At 45.1% G+C, this 13,737-nt stretch overlaps 1 protein-coding gene across 1 annotated transcript; it reads left to right on the top strand.

Annotated features, from left to right (window-relative positions):
* The first annotated feature begins 1,731 nt into the window (after window positions 1-1,731).
* On the top strand, window positions 1,732-4,652 carry LOC133260949 (F-box only protein 27-like). The gene is made up of 2 exons (XM_061439576.1): window positions 1,732-1,783; window positions 3,862-4,652. The coding sequence occupies exons 1-2, from the start codon at window positions 1,732-1,734 to the stop codon at window positions 4,650-4,652; spliced, it is 843 nt and encodes a 280-aa protein (XP_061295560.1).
* The last annotated feature ends 9,085 nt before the right edge of the window (window positions 4,653-13,737 follow it).

Genomic DNA, 13,737 nt, shown 5'->3' with positions numbered 1-13,737 from the left:
CAAAGAAATGATAAGGGACTAAAACTAACTGCATCTATGTGCAGCTGGGGCAAATTATGAACAATAAGGTATAAAAAGACCAAAACCTGCCACTTCTGAGGTGCCAGAGCAGAAGCAGGGTACTGCCCACAATCCATACACACAGCATCACCAGGGTTGGGGGTACCCTCCAAGCCACCTCTCAGTCCCAACTCATCAATCTGCCCCTACCCTCACCCCATGTAAGGAACCAGCCCCCCTCAGGGAGCAAGCAAGGGAAACTGTTACTTGCTTTTACTCTTGCTGCACCACAAGTCCCAATAAAACCTTGCTTGAATTCCTCATCTGGCCCCTTATCAATTTCTATCGATTAAAGAATCCAAGGATCTAAGTGGGTAACCCAAGAAGTGAGATCCCTTCCTGTGATGGGAAGTTGGTGGTTTTGAATAAAACTAATTTTCAAAGGAGGCGCATGGAGAAGGGGAGGTTTACGTCTAAAAGCCAGGGAGCTTGTGAAGGACTCATATCTGTAGGGATCATCCCTCCCTCTGAGAATAAAGGTCTACCTTAGGAGAGTTGTAGCCTGCTCTCTTTGACTTTGAACTTCCTTCTGAAATTGCTTTATCTCTTCAGTGAAGAACCTGCATATACACTCAGGCTGTTGGGAACTTTGGAGAGATGAGAGAGAGAATAGTAAGGGAAAGAAAGATCTGCCCAACCTTTGACTAATGGAAGGAAACACTGAATGGGGTACAATGTGGAGCTCTTGGCAGTGAAAAAATACCCTTATTGACAAGATAGCACTGCAGAGGTAACAAACTCCAGAGGCCATAAGACTGATGCTGTGGGGTCTTCATATAGGTTAGAAGATGCTGCCCTATAGAAGAGGAAGTAAATTGAGGCATCAAAAGTGACTAGGCTTCATCTGGTTACAATCAGGTCTAAGCTGGGGTTCCCTGGTAGCTCAGTGGTAAAGAACCTGCCTGCCAATGCAGGAGACTCAGGTTCAGTCTCTGGGTCAGGAAGATCCTCTGGAGAAGGAAATGGCAGCCCACTCCAGTATTCTCGTCAGGAAAATTCCATGGACAGAGGAATTGGTGGGCTATAGTCCATGGGGTCACAAAGAGTCAAACAGGACTTAATGACTAAACAGCAAGAATTAGTTCTAAACCCATTCAAGTCCAAAGTTCTACAGGCTCTGATACACTGTTACCACACTCGATCACTCAGGGGCCCACGTTCCTTCTTGCTGTCTCCATTCTTTCACATAAATCTGGATGTCAAGCACAGCCCTTTCATCAACTTTCACTAAGAAAACTGAAAATTTCTCATTTCAAGAGATATGTACTCTGAAGAGTACTTTGGAGAGTTGGTCCTGGAGAGTGTCACATCAGTGTCACTGACTCTTCCTCCCACACTCTTCCTCCCCTTTCTCTCCACAGTGACCAGCAAAGGCTGTCCCTGTCCCCTGCAGAGGTGTTGCCCATACTCAGACCCCTTGGCTTCTCAGCTTCTACTTCCAATGAGCTTGTTATGAAAGCTCTTCCAAAATATTAGTGTTTTCTTCAGCAAGTCCAGTGAACATAATTCCCTCCATCTCACAAACATAGGGTCAAGTGACCATCTCCCAGCATCTAAGGACAAGAAAAACCTGAGGGGCTGGAACAAGGAGGTCAGAGAGCCAGGTTTCACCCTCTAATTCTCAAAAGCTTCCTGACCACTCGGCTCCACCCCTGTCCATGCGCCTGCGCCATGCTGCTTCCCTGGATGCTGGCTCTCTGCCTTCTTGTCAGCGATGCACAGGGTGAGAAAAAGGCCATCTCAACCCAGTTCAAGTGCCTTCTGTGAAATATTACAGTCATTGCGTCTTAGTTGAATTTCCTGAGAGTTAAGGGAATGAGCATTTAACCAGTAGCCTTAGGTCAGGCCCAATAAGCTGCTGCCCAGCAGTGCAGGAATGAGATGAATGTGGTAAACAAGGCCACAGGATCTGTGGGCCGGGCAGGCACAGCAGCTTGTCTGATAGAAGTAGCAAGTCTGTGTATCCTTGATGGTTGTTGTAGAGTTTAGGGGCACTGATAAATAATAACCCTCCATTCTCTGCCAAAGTTCTGAATTAATTGAGAAATGATGCAAAAGAACAAGGCTAATGAGAGATCAAGATAACAATAGTACTACTGAGGAAGTTGATATTGGCAAATGTGGCTGTATCATTTAGTAGCAATCGGCTTCTTGATCCTGAACTCCAGGATTAGGAAAACTAACCTACCCACTTTAGGCAAGAAAATGATAGCTCTCCCTCTCCCCAACCTGGTCTCCCACCCCTATCCAGGGATGATCCCTTCTAATTTTACTTCATAGGAGGAGGAAAGCATAGTGTATGTCCCCCGGGGAGCCTGGCTAAAGAGCGAGGTGTTGTGTGGAGCATGCCCGACTCATTCGTCCCAAATTTGCCAGAGAAGTGACCCCTCTGCCACAGAAGGATCAAGTCAAAAGTCAAATCTGAATCTGATCAAATCTCCAGGTCTAATTACCAATTCGCCAGCAATACCTGAGGCAGGGAAACATCTCTAAAGATAACAGAGCAACTCATGCATACTGTGGGATGTTCTATAAGATAAATGACCCAAGTTCCACAGCCAATAAATTTCAAAGAAAAAAAAAGTGATGGAAGGAAAATAATATAGATTAAAAGACATCTAAGAAGCTTTTTCATTATAGGGGACTGGAATGCAAAAGTAGGAAGTCAAGAAACACCTGAAGTAACAGGCAAATTTGACCTTGGAATATGGAATGAAGCAGGGCAAAATAGAGTTTTGCCAAGAAAATGCACTGGTCATAGCAAACCCTCTTCCAACAACACAAGTGAAGACTCTACACATGGACATCACCAGATGGTCAACACCGAAATCAGATTGATTATGTTCTTTGCAGCCAAAGATGGAGAAGCTCTATTCAGTCAACAACAAAAAAAAGACCAGGAGCTGACTGTGGCTCAGATCATGAACTCCTTATTGCCAAATTCAGACTTAAATTGAAGAAAGTAGGGAAAACCACTAGACCATTCAGGTATGGCCTAAATCAAATCCCTTATGATTATACAGTGGAAGTGAGAAATAGATTTAAGGGCCTAGATCTGATAGATAGAGTGCCTGATGAACTATGGAATGAGGTTCGTGACATTGTACAGGAGACAGGGATCAAGACCATCCCCATGGAAAAGAAATGCAAAAAAGCAAAATGGCTGTCTGGGGAGGCCTTACAAATAGCTGTGAAAAGAAGAGGTGCGAAAAGCAAAGGAGAAAAGGAAAGATATAAACATCTGAATGCAGAGTTCCAAAGAAGAGCAAAAAGAGATAAGAAAGCCTTCTTCAGTGATCAATGCAAAGAAATAGAGGAAAACAACAGAATGGGAAAGACTAGAGATCTCTTCAAGAAAATCAGAGATACCAGGGGAAGATTTCATGCAAAGATGGGCTCGATAAAGGACAGAAATGGTATGGACCTAACAGAAGCAGAAGATATTAAGAAGAGACGGCAAGAATACACAGAAGAACTGTACAAGAAGATCTTCATGACCCAGATAATCACGATGATGTGATCACTGACCTACAGCCAGACATCCTGGAATGTGAAGTCAAGTGGGCCTTAGAAAGAGTCATTACGAACAAAGCTAGTGGAGGAATGGAATTCCAGTTGAGCTATTTCAAAACCTGAAAGATGATGCTGTGAAAGTGCTGCATTCAAAGGGGGGTTGGCTGCAGGCGCTGGGATGCGCGGGGCGGAGAGCGGCTGCGGTGGTCTGCTGCAGCAGCAGCCGCGGGGCCTGACGAGGAGACTATGGGCGCCTCAATCTCCTGGGGCCTGCCCCCCGCGTCCCAGATCCGCACCGCGAGCCACAGGAGGCTCCAGGCCGGAACCAACTGCCCATCGAGATGCTCCGGAAGGTACTGAGCTACCTGCCCCCAAGCACGCTGCTCTGGCACTGCCGCCCGGTGTGCCGGCGCTGGCGAGACGTGGTGGACGGCTGGGACCTGTGGCGGAGCATCCTGCCTTGGAAACACCCCGACCTGTGGCCCGTCATCAGCAACTGCCTGCCCCCTGCTGACGACCCCGGGCCCTGCATCCTGGGCCGCTTCTGCGAGCGCAGACCCATAGGACGCAAGCTCACCGCGAACCCCGCAGGCAAAGACCTCTGGAACTGTATGGTGCTGAGTGGTAGCGATAGCTCAGAGGAAGAGGAAGACTTGGGGGCCAGGCTGAAAACTTCTGGGCAGACGAGCTACAGTCCTGCCTACAGGTGTTGGTACAAAGGAGAAATTTTGGATCTGGAGGAGGAGGGTCTGTGGCGGGAACTCCTGGATAGTGGAAAGATTTGGATTTCTGTCTGTCGCCGCTGGAGAGAACAACAAGGCAGTGACCGGATGTATCAGCTAGTCGTCAAGCTTCTAGATGCCAACTATGCCATCTTGCATTATTTCTTCCATAAACGTTTTCCTGTCCGGCCGCGGACAGGCAGTTTCTCCTTTCGGATCATGCATGCCTTCACCAACATCAAGAAGGGCGTCCGCTTTGTGTTGTTTGACCACAGTGTCGAGGGCTATGATTCGTGGCCTGAGCAGTGTGGAGTCTGCAGGCCCCAATCCAGTGTCATCGTACGGATCCGTCCCTAGGCTGTCCCTGTAACACAACCTGACCGTGCCTTCCAGGAGCTGGGATCATTGGCCAGACCACCTCAGTAATCAAAAGCTTGTAGCTCCTGGCATCCTGGGATCTCTCCTGGGTTCAATCAAGGGTCCTACTGGGCCCTGTCTTTAAATTCTATGAGAAACTACGAGAAGAACATTCTTACATCAAGGTTACTGACTGAACGCAGCCCCTGTTCTACGGAGTGGAGACACACGGGTGAAAACAAGGAAGTGGTGAGAGGGCTCCTCACCCGCCGCCCCCCAGTGCCAGGCCCCTCTGGTTCGGCCCCCATGCCCTCTGCCCTTGTCTTCTGTTTCTGCCGCAGAGGCTTCATTGATCACTTCCAAGAAACCCTCTCCTCGTGTCTGAACCAGAAACTCATCCCTCTGGCTAATTCCAGTCTCTAACCTTCTGTGATTTCAAGACTGTGACCAGGACTCAGAGCTGAAAGTTAAACTAGCTCAAAAAATTGTTTAGAGGCAGAGCGTTCTGCCCACCCTGTCAACAATGAACTTGGTCCCCAGAGCCCAACCCTATTCTGGATTCTATGGTGGACAAAATTATTTTGTTACTTTGAAATTCTTTTTGAATATGGAGATAATAAATCAAGAATGTATCTTCCAGTCATAGTTAATAAATATAATATTTGCCTAAAAAAAAAAAAAAGAAAGTGCTGCATTCAATATGCCAGCAAATTTGGAAAACTCAGCAGTGGCCACAGGACTGGAAAAGGTCAGTTTTCATTCCAATCCCAAAGAAAGGCAATGCCAAAGAATGCTCAAACTACCGCACAATTGCACTCATCTCACATGCTAGTAAAGTAATGCTCAAAATTCTCCAAGCCAGGCTTTAGCAATATGTGAACCGTGAGCTTCCTGATGTTCAAGCTGGTTTTAGAAAAGGCAGAGGAACCAGAGATCAAATTGCCAACATCTGCTGGATCATGGAAAAGGCAAGAGAAAAAACATCTATTTCTGCTTTATTGACTATGCCAAAAAGCAAGAGAAAAAAAACATCTATTTCTGCTTTATTGTCTATGCCAAAACCTTTGACTGTGTGGATCACAATAAACTGTGGAAAATTCTGAAAGAGATGGGAATACCAGACCACCTGACCTGCCTCTTGAGAAATCTGTATGCAGGTCAAGAAGCAACAGTTAGAACTGGATATGGAACAACAGACTGGTTCCAAATAGGAAAAGGAGTACGTCAAGGCTGTATATTGTCACCCTGTTTATTTAACTTATATGCAGAGTACATCATGAGAAACGCTGGACTGGAAGAAGCACAAGCTGGAATCAAGATTGCCGGGAGAAATATCAATAACCTCAGATATGCAGATGATACCACCCTTATGGCAGAAAGTGAAGAACTAAAAAGCCTCTTGATGAAAGTGAAAGTGGGGAGTCAAAAAGTTGGCTTGAAGCTCAACATTCAGAAAACGAAGATCATGGCATCCAGTCCCATCACTTCATGGGAAATAGATAGGGAAACAGTGGAAACAGTGGCAGACTTTATTTTTCTGGGCTCCAAAATCACTGCAGATGGTGACTGCAGCCATGAAATTAAAAGACGCTTACTCCTTGGAAGGAAAGTTATGACCAACCTAGATAGCATATTCAAAAGCAGAGACATTATTTTGCCACAAAGGTCCGTCTAGTCACGGCTATGGATTTTCCTGTGGTCATGTATGAATGTGAGAGTTGGACTGTGAAGGCTGAGCACCGAAGAATTGCTACTTTTGAACTGTGGTGTTGGAGAAGACTCTTGAGAGTCCCTTGGACTGCAAGGAGATCCAACCAGTCCATTCTGAAGGAGATCAGCCCTGGGATTTCTTTGGAAGGAATGATGCTAAAGCTGAAACTCCAGTACTTTGGCCACCTCATGCGAAGAGTTGACTCATTGGAAAAGACTCTGATGCTGGGAGGGATTGGGGGCAGGAGGAGAAGGGGCCGACAGAGGATGAGATGGCTGGATGGCATCACTGACTCGATGGATGTGAGTCTGAGTGAACTCTGGGAGCTGGTGATGGACAGGGAGGCCTGGCGTGCTGCGATTCATGGGGTCGCAAAGGGTCGGACATGACTGAGTGACTGAACTGAACTGAAGAAACCTATAAACTAATATTAGTGATTGGGTTTTATTTGCGTTCTGATTCCAAAAACAAGTTGAAAGAAATTATGTGATAACTTGGAAAATTTGAATGTTAATTGAATATTCAATAACATTAATGAAATAAGTTTTGAGTATCATAATGGTATTGTGGTTTTTTTTTTTCAAGTGTGTTTAATTCTCATATAGTTGAAGGTACTGTCAAAACATGATAGAGGTGAATCAGAATGTTCCTGCACCAAACTCAGCAGATAAACTGATAACGTCAATAAAATACTTCTGGCATACAAAAAAAGTAAGTTATAATTTTATCTCTAATTTGTTCATTCTGTGATATCTCTCTTTCTCATTTTGAGAAGAGAAATTACCTCTTAATAGTTTCCTAAGTTTGGACCCTTTTAAAAGGAGTCATTCCAGTCATCTCTGAAATCTAGAATTTTTTTAACCTTGCTAAAATTATCTAGGACATAGTCACTGTTTCTGAGCTAATAACAGACACCTCACTCTGTTCTGGTATCCTCTCTAAGAGCACATAGATCTAGATGCTTCTCCTTTTCCCTTTTTTATTCATCCATTTCAGTTGTATTAGTCCCTCCATAACTCCCTTTCTTGGATGAAGTCATTTCAAAATAACACTCTTCTGAATCATATTTGAAGCAGACTGTCTGTACTGATGAATGATACAGCTAATAACTAATTGTTTTGCACTCTTTTCCCATCTAAAAGGCTCACATACACAAGGACTCTCTTTTCTCTGTGACTGAAGGCTTGTGCAGTTCCTCCGGTTTGTTAAGTCACTGCAGCCCATCAGCATCTCTGTGGCCCTCACGTGGCCCATGCACATATGCTAAGCTTAATACCTGAGTAGTTCAAGGATGAACTGTAACACACTACACCCAAAGCTCTCACTTTTGCTGTGGCTGTGTCTCTCCTAAGAGCAGTGTGACCAACTTGTGCTTGTCAGATCCTGTGTAGCAGGCACCTGCCAAGACTGGTGTCAACTGAGCCACTCCCTGCTAAGTACCCCTCCCCGACATCTCCCAGGGTCATGTCTGGCTAAGCCCTGTCGTTGTGAATGTTAAGGTCACCTACATGACCTTTGACAGAAGCTTTTTGGCTGAAGGCAGGAAAGACCCATCCTCTGTACCCTTACAGCTAACCCATAGCCCTGTCTCTATAAAAACAGATCCTCAACTGTGGATCAAACTCGGAGACTTGTGATGACCCACCAAGGAGAAAATCCCACATATCTGACACTTAAAACCTGAAGTTTCCTGCCCAGTTACAAAGGATAAAAACAACTCCATCAGAAAAAAAGCCAGCCACATGGCTCAGTATGAGGGTCCACAAACCATGGCAGCCATAAACACAGGTTTACTAAAGTCCAGACCTAAGCTACAGACCCTGGCCTCATCAAAGCCTCTTCACCAGGCTCCTGGTTCAGTGAATCAGATGTTGAAGTTCTGTGGATCCTCAATAAATAGCCCCCTCTTTCCTTGCCCTGAGTTCAAGGCCAATTAAAAAGTAGAAGTCAATATTACTTTTTATTACTTTGATAAAGTTAAAACTGAAGAAGGGGACTCACATTATTGGATAAATGAACTTTCCAATAGTGAACCCCAGACTTAAGAAAACTTAAGTCTCCCCACTGGGACAAGTCCCTTTAAAACATCCTACAGAATGCATGCTTCTGTGGGTGACCTAACTCCCAAAAGGAGAAATGGAGATGCTGAACTAATGTTCAGTTTGTTCTTGTCAAATTTGTCAGTCCACTAAGTTATTAACTTCTCTTCTGGGGAGAGAGGCCAAGAGTATTACTCTGGAGAATCTCCCACCGTATAAAATAAACCATCAAGAGTGGGGGAAAGCACTTTTCTCCAATAAGAGTCATGATTAATCATCTTAAATGACACCAGGATACCTTTTTGTCTGCTTTCTGCTGTGTGTTATGAGAAATGTGAATGACCAGTTTCCAATCTAGTGCAACCATTACAATCCGCTAATGGAAATGGTCTTGATTTGGGTAGTAAAAGAGTCCTGGTGTCAGGAAGCCAACATTTGGAGAATGATTATTAAAGTATAATGATGAGTAACGACATTCCCATCACCAGGCAGTGGGAAGGATGGGTTTCCTCCTGCCCATTTCTGCCTCACGGCTGCATTCTGCACAGAGCCTTCTGCAAATCAACCTTGAGCCTTCTCATCCTCTGTCAACAAGTCCTGGGTGGGACTTGAAGGAGGGTGGCAGAAGCTTCATTCATTTTAATGACTACATAGTATTCTATCACATTGTCATGAACCAATTCTCCATTCCTGGTATTTCTGTTGTTACAAAATAGCTGCAATGAATATCCTTAGGTAGGGCCCTGATCCCAAGGAGCTTGTAGTCCAGTGGAAAAGACTGGACTATAATAATAAGTAGTCACTAATTATGAAAATAATTAATTACAACTGTGATAAATGCTATGAAACAAAAGTACTAGATGTAGTGACAATATATTATAGGAAGACCTAACCTCCTGGCATTGAGGGTTAGTCACAAAGTGCTGCCCTAAGGAAGTGACATTTCAAGCTGACACTTGAAGAATGAGTAGGAGTTGGTCACACAGCGGGGCTGGAGATAGGCACATGTGATGAGTGCAGTGTGTGTTTGAGGTCTCTGGGTGGGGTATACAGCACCAGGGCACCACGTATACAAGTGGATACAGGCCAGAAAGAGATGCCCTTTAAAAAAGAAAGGGTGGCCAGCAAGAAAGCAAGCTGCCAGCAGCCCTGTCTCCCAGATCTTTAGAATGGGGTAGGGAAGGGCTGAGGGCATCAGGGATTGGATGGCCAGGAACTTTGGGCACAGCTGTGAAATGCTTTGTTGTTGTTTTTCAGTCGCCAAGTCATGTCTAACTCTTTGCGACCACATAAATTGCAAAATGTGAGGCTTCCCTGTCCTTCACTATCTCCCGGAGTTTGCTCAAACTTATGTTTGATGTGTTGATGATGCCATCTAACCATCTCAACCTCTGTTGCCCCTTCTCCTGCCCTTAATCTTTCCCAGCATCAGGGTCTTTTCCAATGAGTAGGCTCTTCTCATCAGGTGGCCTCAGTATTGGAGCTTCAGCATCAGTCCTCCGTTGAGTATTCAGGGTTGATTTCCTTCAGGATTGACTGGTTTGATCTGGTGAAACGCTTGGGCTTTGTTTTATCCTATACACATTAGAGAGCCATTTAAAGATGTTGAGGAAGGATTTTCTAAAGCTCAGTCTGGTGGAGCGTGGTCTGGGAGGGATAAAGCTGAAGATAGGAAAACCAGGTAGGAAACAGAACTACCTGTGTGACCTTTGGCAGGTCACATAGCGTCTCTGAGCTCTAGTTTCTTCAGCTGAAAATGGGGGTAATAATTTCTATCATATAGAATTCTGTTATGATTAGTGATATACACTACCATAAATGTTAAATGCTTAGTAAAGGCCAGCATTTATTGTTTTCCAAAATTCTTTATTCTCCTTATCTTTCATATCTACTTTGGCCCAAAATCCTATTCATCTTCCCTCTTAAATACCCCTCAAATCTATGTTTTTCTCCCTATCTCCCTACATAACTCTCATAAATTCTAATTTGCCACACCTTGGCTACCAGAGTAATTAAACAGAAACCTGAATGCATCACCTGCCTGCTTGAAAACCCTCTTGATTCTTCATGCATTAAAGGATCATGAACGAATCCCTAAATATGGATTACAAAGTTCCTAGTGATCTTCCTCATATGTACCTGTCATTCCTGCTTACCATCCTGCCAGCCCACCCCACCCTACTCCCTATACCCTAGACATTTGGGCTGCATGATCCCTCAACACCCAACCTGTGTCATTCACCTCACATCTCTCTTTTTGGGGAGTAGGCAGTTTCATGCCACACAACATGCAGGATTTTCATTCCCAGACCAGGCATCCACCCCATACCCCTGCAGTGGAAGGGCTAACCACTGAACCACCAGGAAATTTCCGTCACCCCACATCTTTACTCACACTTTTGCTCCTGTCCCAACACACCATCCCTTGTTGCCACAAATCCCAGCCCCTACTCTGAGACTCTATTTCAATGTCACCTCTTTCTTCTCTCATATTCACAACCTCCCCAAATTCTATATCCATTCCTTCCCTGAACTCCCATATTACTGTCTACATCCGTGTGTTACAGTCCTTATCACATTTATATTAGGGCTTCCCAGGTGGTTTTGTGATAAAGAATACATCTGCAAATTCAGAAGACATGGGTTCAATCCCTGGGTCAGGAAGATCCCCTGGAGGAGGAAATGTCAACCCACTCCAGTCTTCTTGCCTGGAAAATCCCATGGACAGAAGAGGCTGGCGGGCTACAGTTCATGGAGTCGCAAAGAGTTGGACACGACTGAGCAGCTAAGCACACACGCACACACATTTATATTAATTTAATATGTTTATATTAACTTTTCACCTCCAAGGCTATGGATTTCTCAACAACAGTGGCCTTTTTTAATCACCCTCGTACCCTCAGTGCCTAGCATACATTCTTTATGTATTATTGGGCTACAGTCACTGAGCAAGTGAATGCAGGAATGAATCAAACATAAAAGTCATTCTATGTTTGAAACTACTTGGTTTGGGGCTTACAGGACTCAGCCTCTAGGTGGCCTGTGTTTTGGGGGTCTCCCTTGGCCATCAAAAAGGGATGGTTCCCTTTTTGGTTCCTCCCTGCCTCCAGGGAGTCTAGGGAGGAGAGAGGCAACTAATCTCTTCTCTCTCCCATGTGTCACCCGCTTGCACCTGGACCCCACCTTGGGACCCATGCCTGCAGCCCCCTCTTCATGTGAAGCTGCAGTGCCATCTACTGGTGACTGGAAGACCTGCAGGTCAGGCTGAAGAAGGAAAGAAGGCATTAAGGGCCCCTACGGTTTAATCTGGATATGGAATCTCAGCTATGGAGCCCCACACTGGGAGGTTTGTCCACCTATGTGAGCCCAGACTTGATGGAGGTAGCCTCTTATTTATATTTCTCATTGACCAAAAACTCTCAGGCATGTCTCGGTGGTCAGAGCCCTTTCTTCAAACCTTGAAACTGGTACCCCCACACTCAGTGCTCCCAGAAGCTAGTAGCCCTAACTCTGGAACACAAAATCCCTCCCTGGTCCTCTCAGGGAGTAGAACCTCTCACTTGGACCCACTGACAACACTCAAGAATTTGTGACCAGAGCCTCTTCTTTAGGTGTTAATGACCAGATGCCTCTGCCAAGCCCCTCAGTAAACAGGGCCACTGACTCAGATGTCTCAGAGATGAGGACCTTTCTTCAGGTCCTCAGTGAGCAGAGCCCAGACTCAGCACTGTCAGTGACCAGGACCCTCACTGAGATCCCTCAGTTATCAGAGCTCTTGTCTCTGTTTCCTTAGCAGCCAGACCCCTCTCTCAGCCCCTCAGTGAGCCAAGGCCCCTCATTCAGATCTCTCCAGTTTTCACTCGGATCTCAGTGGCTGGGCCCCTCCCTTGGATTCCTCAACAGACTCACAAGAAAGACCTTATGGCATTACTAAAGCAAAAACAAAACAAAAACTTTATTTTAAAAAATTCAACATATGCAGAAAAGCATCAATGGGACCATCGTGGGATAAAAAAACTCAACTGTAGTGACCTTTGCACTTATTTTGTGGTTTAACTGTTTTTATAGTGAATGACATATGAAGACCAATCATAATTTTTAAGATGTTTAGACCTTTAACTTTCTTGACTCAGCCCCACGCCCTTAGGTGCCCAGTGCCCACTCTCAGGCCTTTGTGGTTGAAGGGGCTTAATTAAGGTCTGGTGACATAACGAGAGCTCAGTGGGTCCCTTAAGGTCACTCGTCCATCTTCTGCTTCCCTCTGGTCCCTGGAGAATCTGCCAAAGCCTCTTGTCTCCAGGACTTCTGCCTCCTGCATTCCCTGGGCCCCTTGTTCAGACAAGGGCCACAGCTGAGCCCAAGTCTCAGGAGAAGGTGTGGGCTTGCTGGGCTAATTGGTGCAGTCCCAAGGACTGTCCCCCAAAAGGCCAACTTTGGCCACCCTCACCCCAGCCCACCTGTATCAGGCGTGATTAGCAATAATCCTCTTTGAAATGCTGCCACACACTAATCCACGTGAACCATGTAACAAACAAACCAACTTCCACTTTGACTCCAAATCCTCAGAGAACATAGCTTAGGGTCCAAAGTAAATACAATTATGGGAGAAACTGGTGGGTAGGAAATTGTGTCTCAAATTCCCAATCTCATTCTCAGCCCTCCCAGAGCCATTTATCCCCTCTATTTTGACCCAAGCTGGGCTCCCCTGCCCTTAGCCAGGATACCCATGGGATTCCTTTAAGCATTAACCAATGCTTTGGTCTCCAGCTGCCCCAAGGCCTGCTTTTCCCTTTCACAAACAGAGACTTCAGCATCTAAGGCTTACTTTCAGACAAAATCATCCCCTGCTTATCAAAGTCATAACTGGTCATTCATTCAGTCTACTAATTCCTGTATTCACTCATTAATTCATTTATTCTTACCACACATCTTTATTAAGATATGCTGTGTATTGAGTTCTGTGATAGATGCTGGGGATTGAGCAGTGAATTAAATAGAGCCCCTGACCTTGTGGAATTTACCTCCAAATGGGAGATAACAGATGTTAGACAAACTACATGGTTAGTTACTTAAAAATCACTTCCATGCTGCAAAGGAGATGGGCCTAATCTGACCTAGACCTGTACTACAGTCTCTGGGTGACATAAAAGTGGATAAGACATAAATTACTGTCAAAGAGTCAAAATCTAGGTGCAGAGCCAACTTAGAACTCCTGTTGAGGAGAGGAGAAAGTTAGACAAATCTCTCACCCTAAATAAAGCTCTCAAGAATATCTCAAAGACTCCTGATGACTGGAAAAAATTGAGAGTTTTTTTTCCTCATTTGTCTTCAGATA

The sequence above is a fragment of the Bos javanicus genome, chromosome 15 (genome assembly GCF_032452875.1).
Source record: "Bos javanicus breed banteng chromosome 15, ARS-OSU_banteng_1.0, whole genome shotgun sequence".
Classification (NCBI taxonomy): Eukaryota; Metazoa; Chordata; class Mammalia; order Artiodactyla; family Bovidae; genus Bos; species Bos javanicus.
The sequence above is the reverse complement of the archived record's forward strand: the minus strand, read 5'-3'. Positions and strand labels throughout refer to the sequence as shown.

Bases quoted from the DNA above. Each gene is read 5' to 3' on its own strand.
- LOC133260949 (XM_061439576.1), top strand. From the start codon at position 1,732: ATGCTGCTTCCCTGGATGCTGGCTCTCTGCCTTCTTGTCAGCGATGCA. The intron at 1,784-3,861 runs GTGAGAAAAAGG...CCCGCGTCCCAG, and splicing joins TCTTGTCAGCGATGCACAGG to ATCCGCACCGCGAGCCACAG.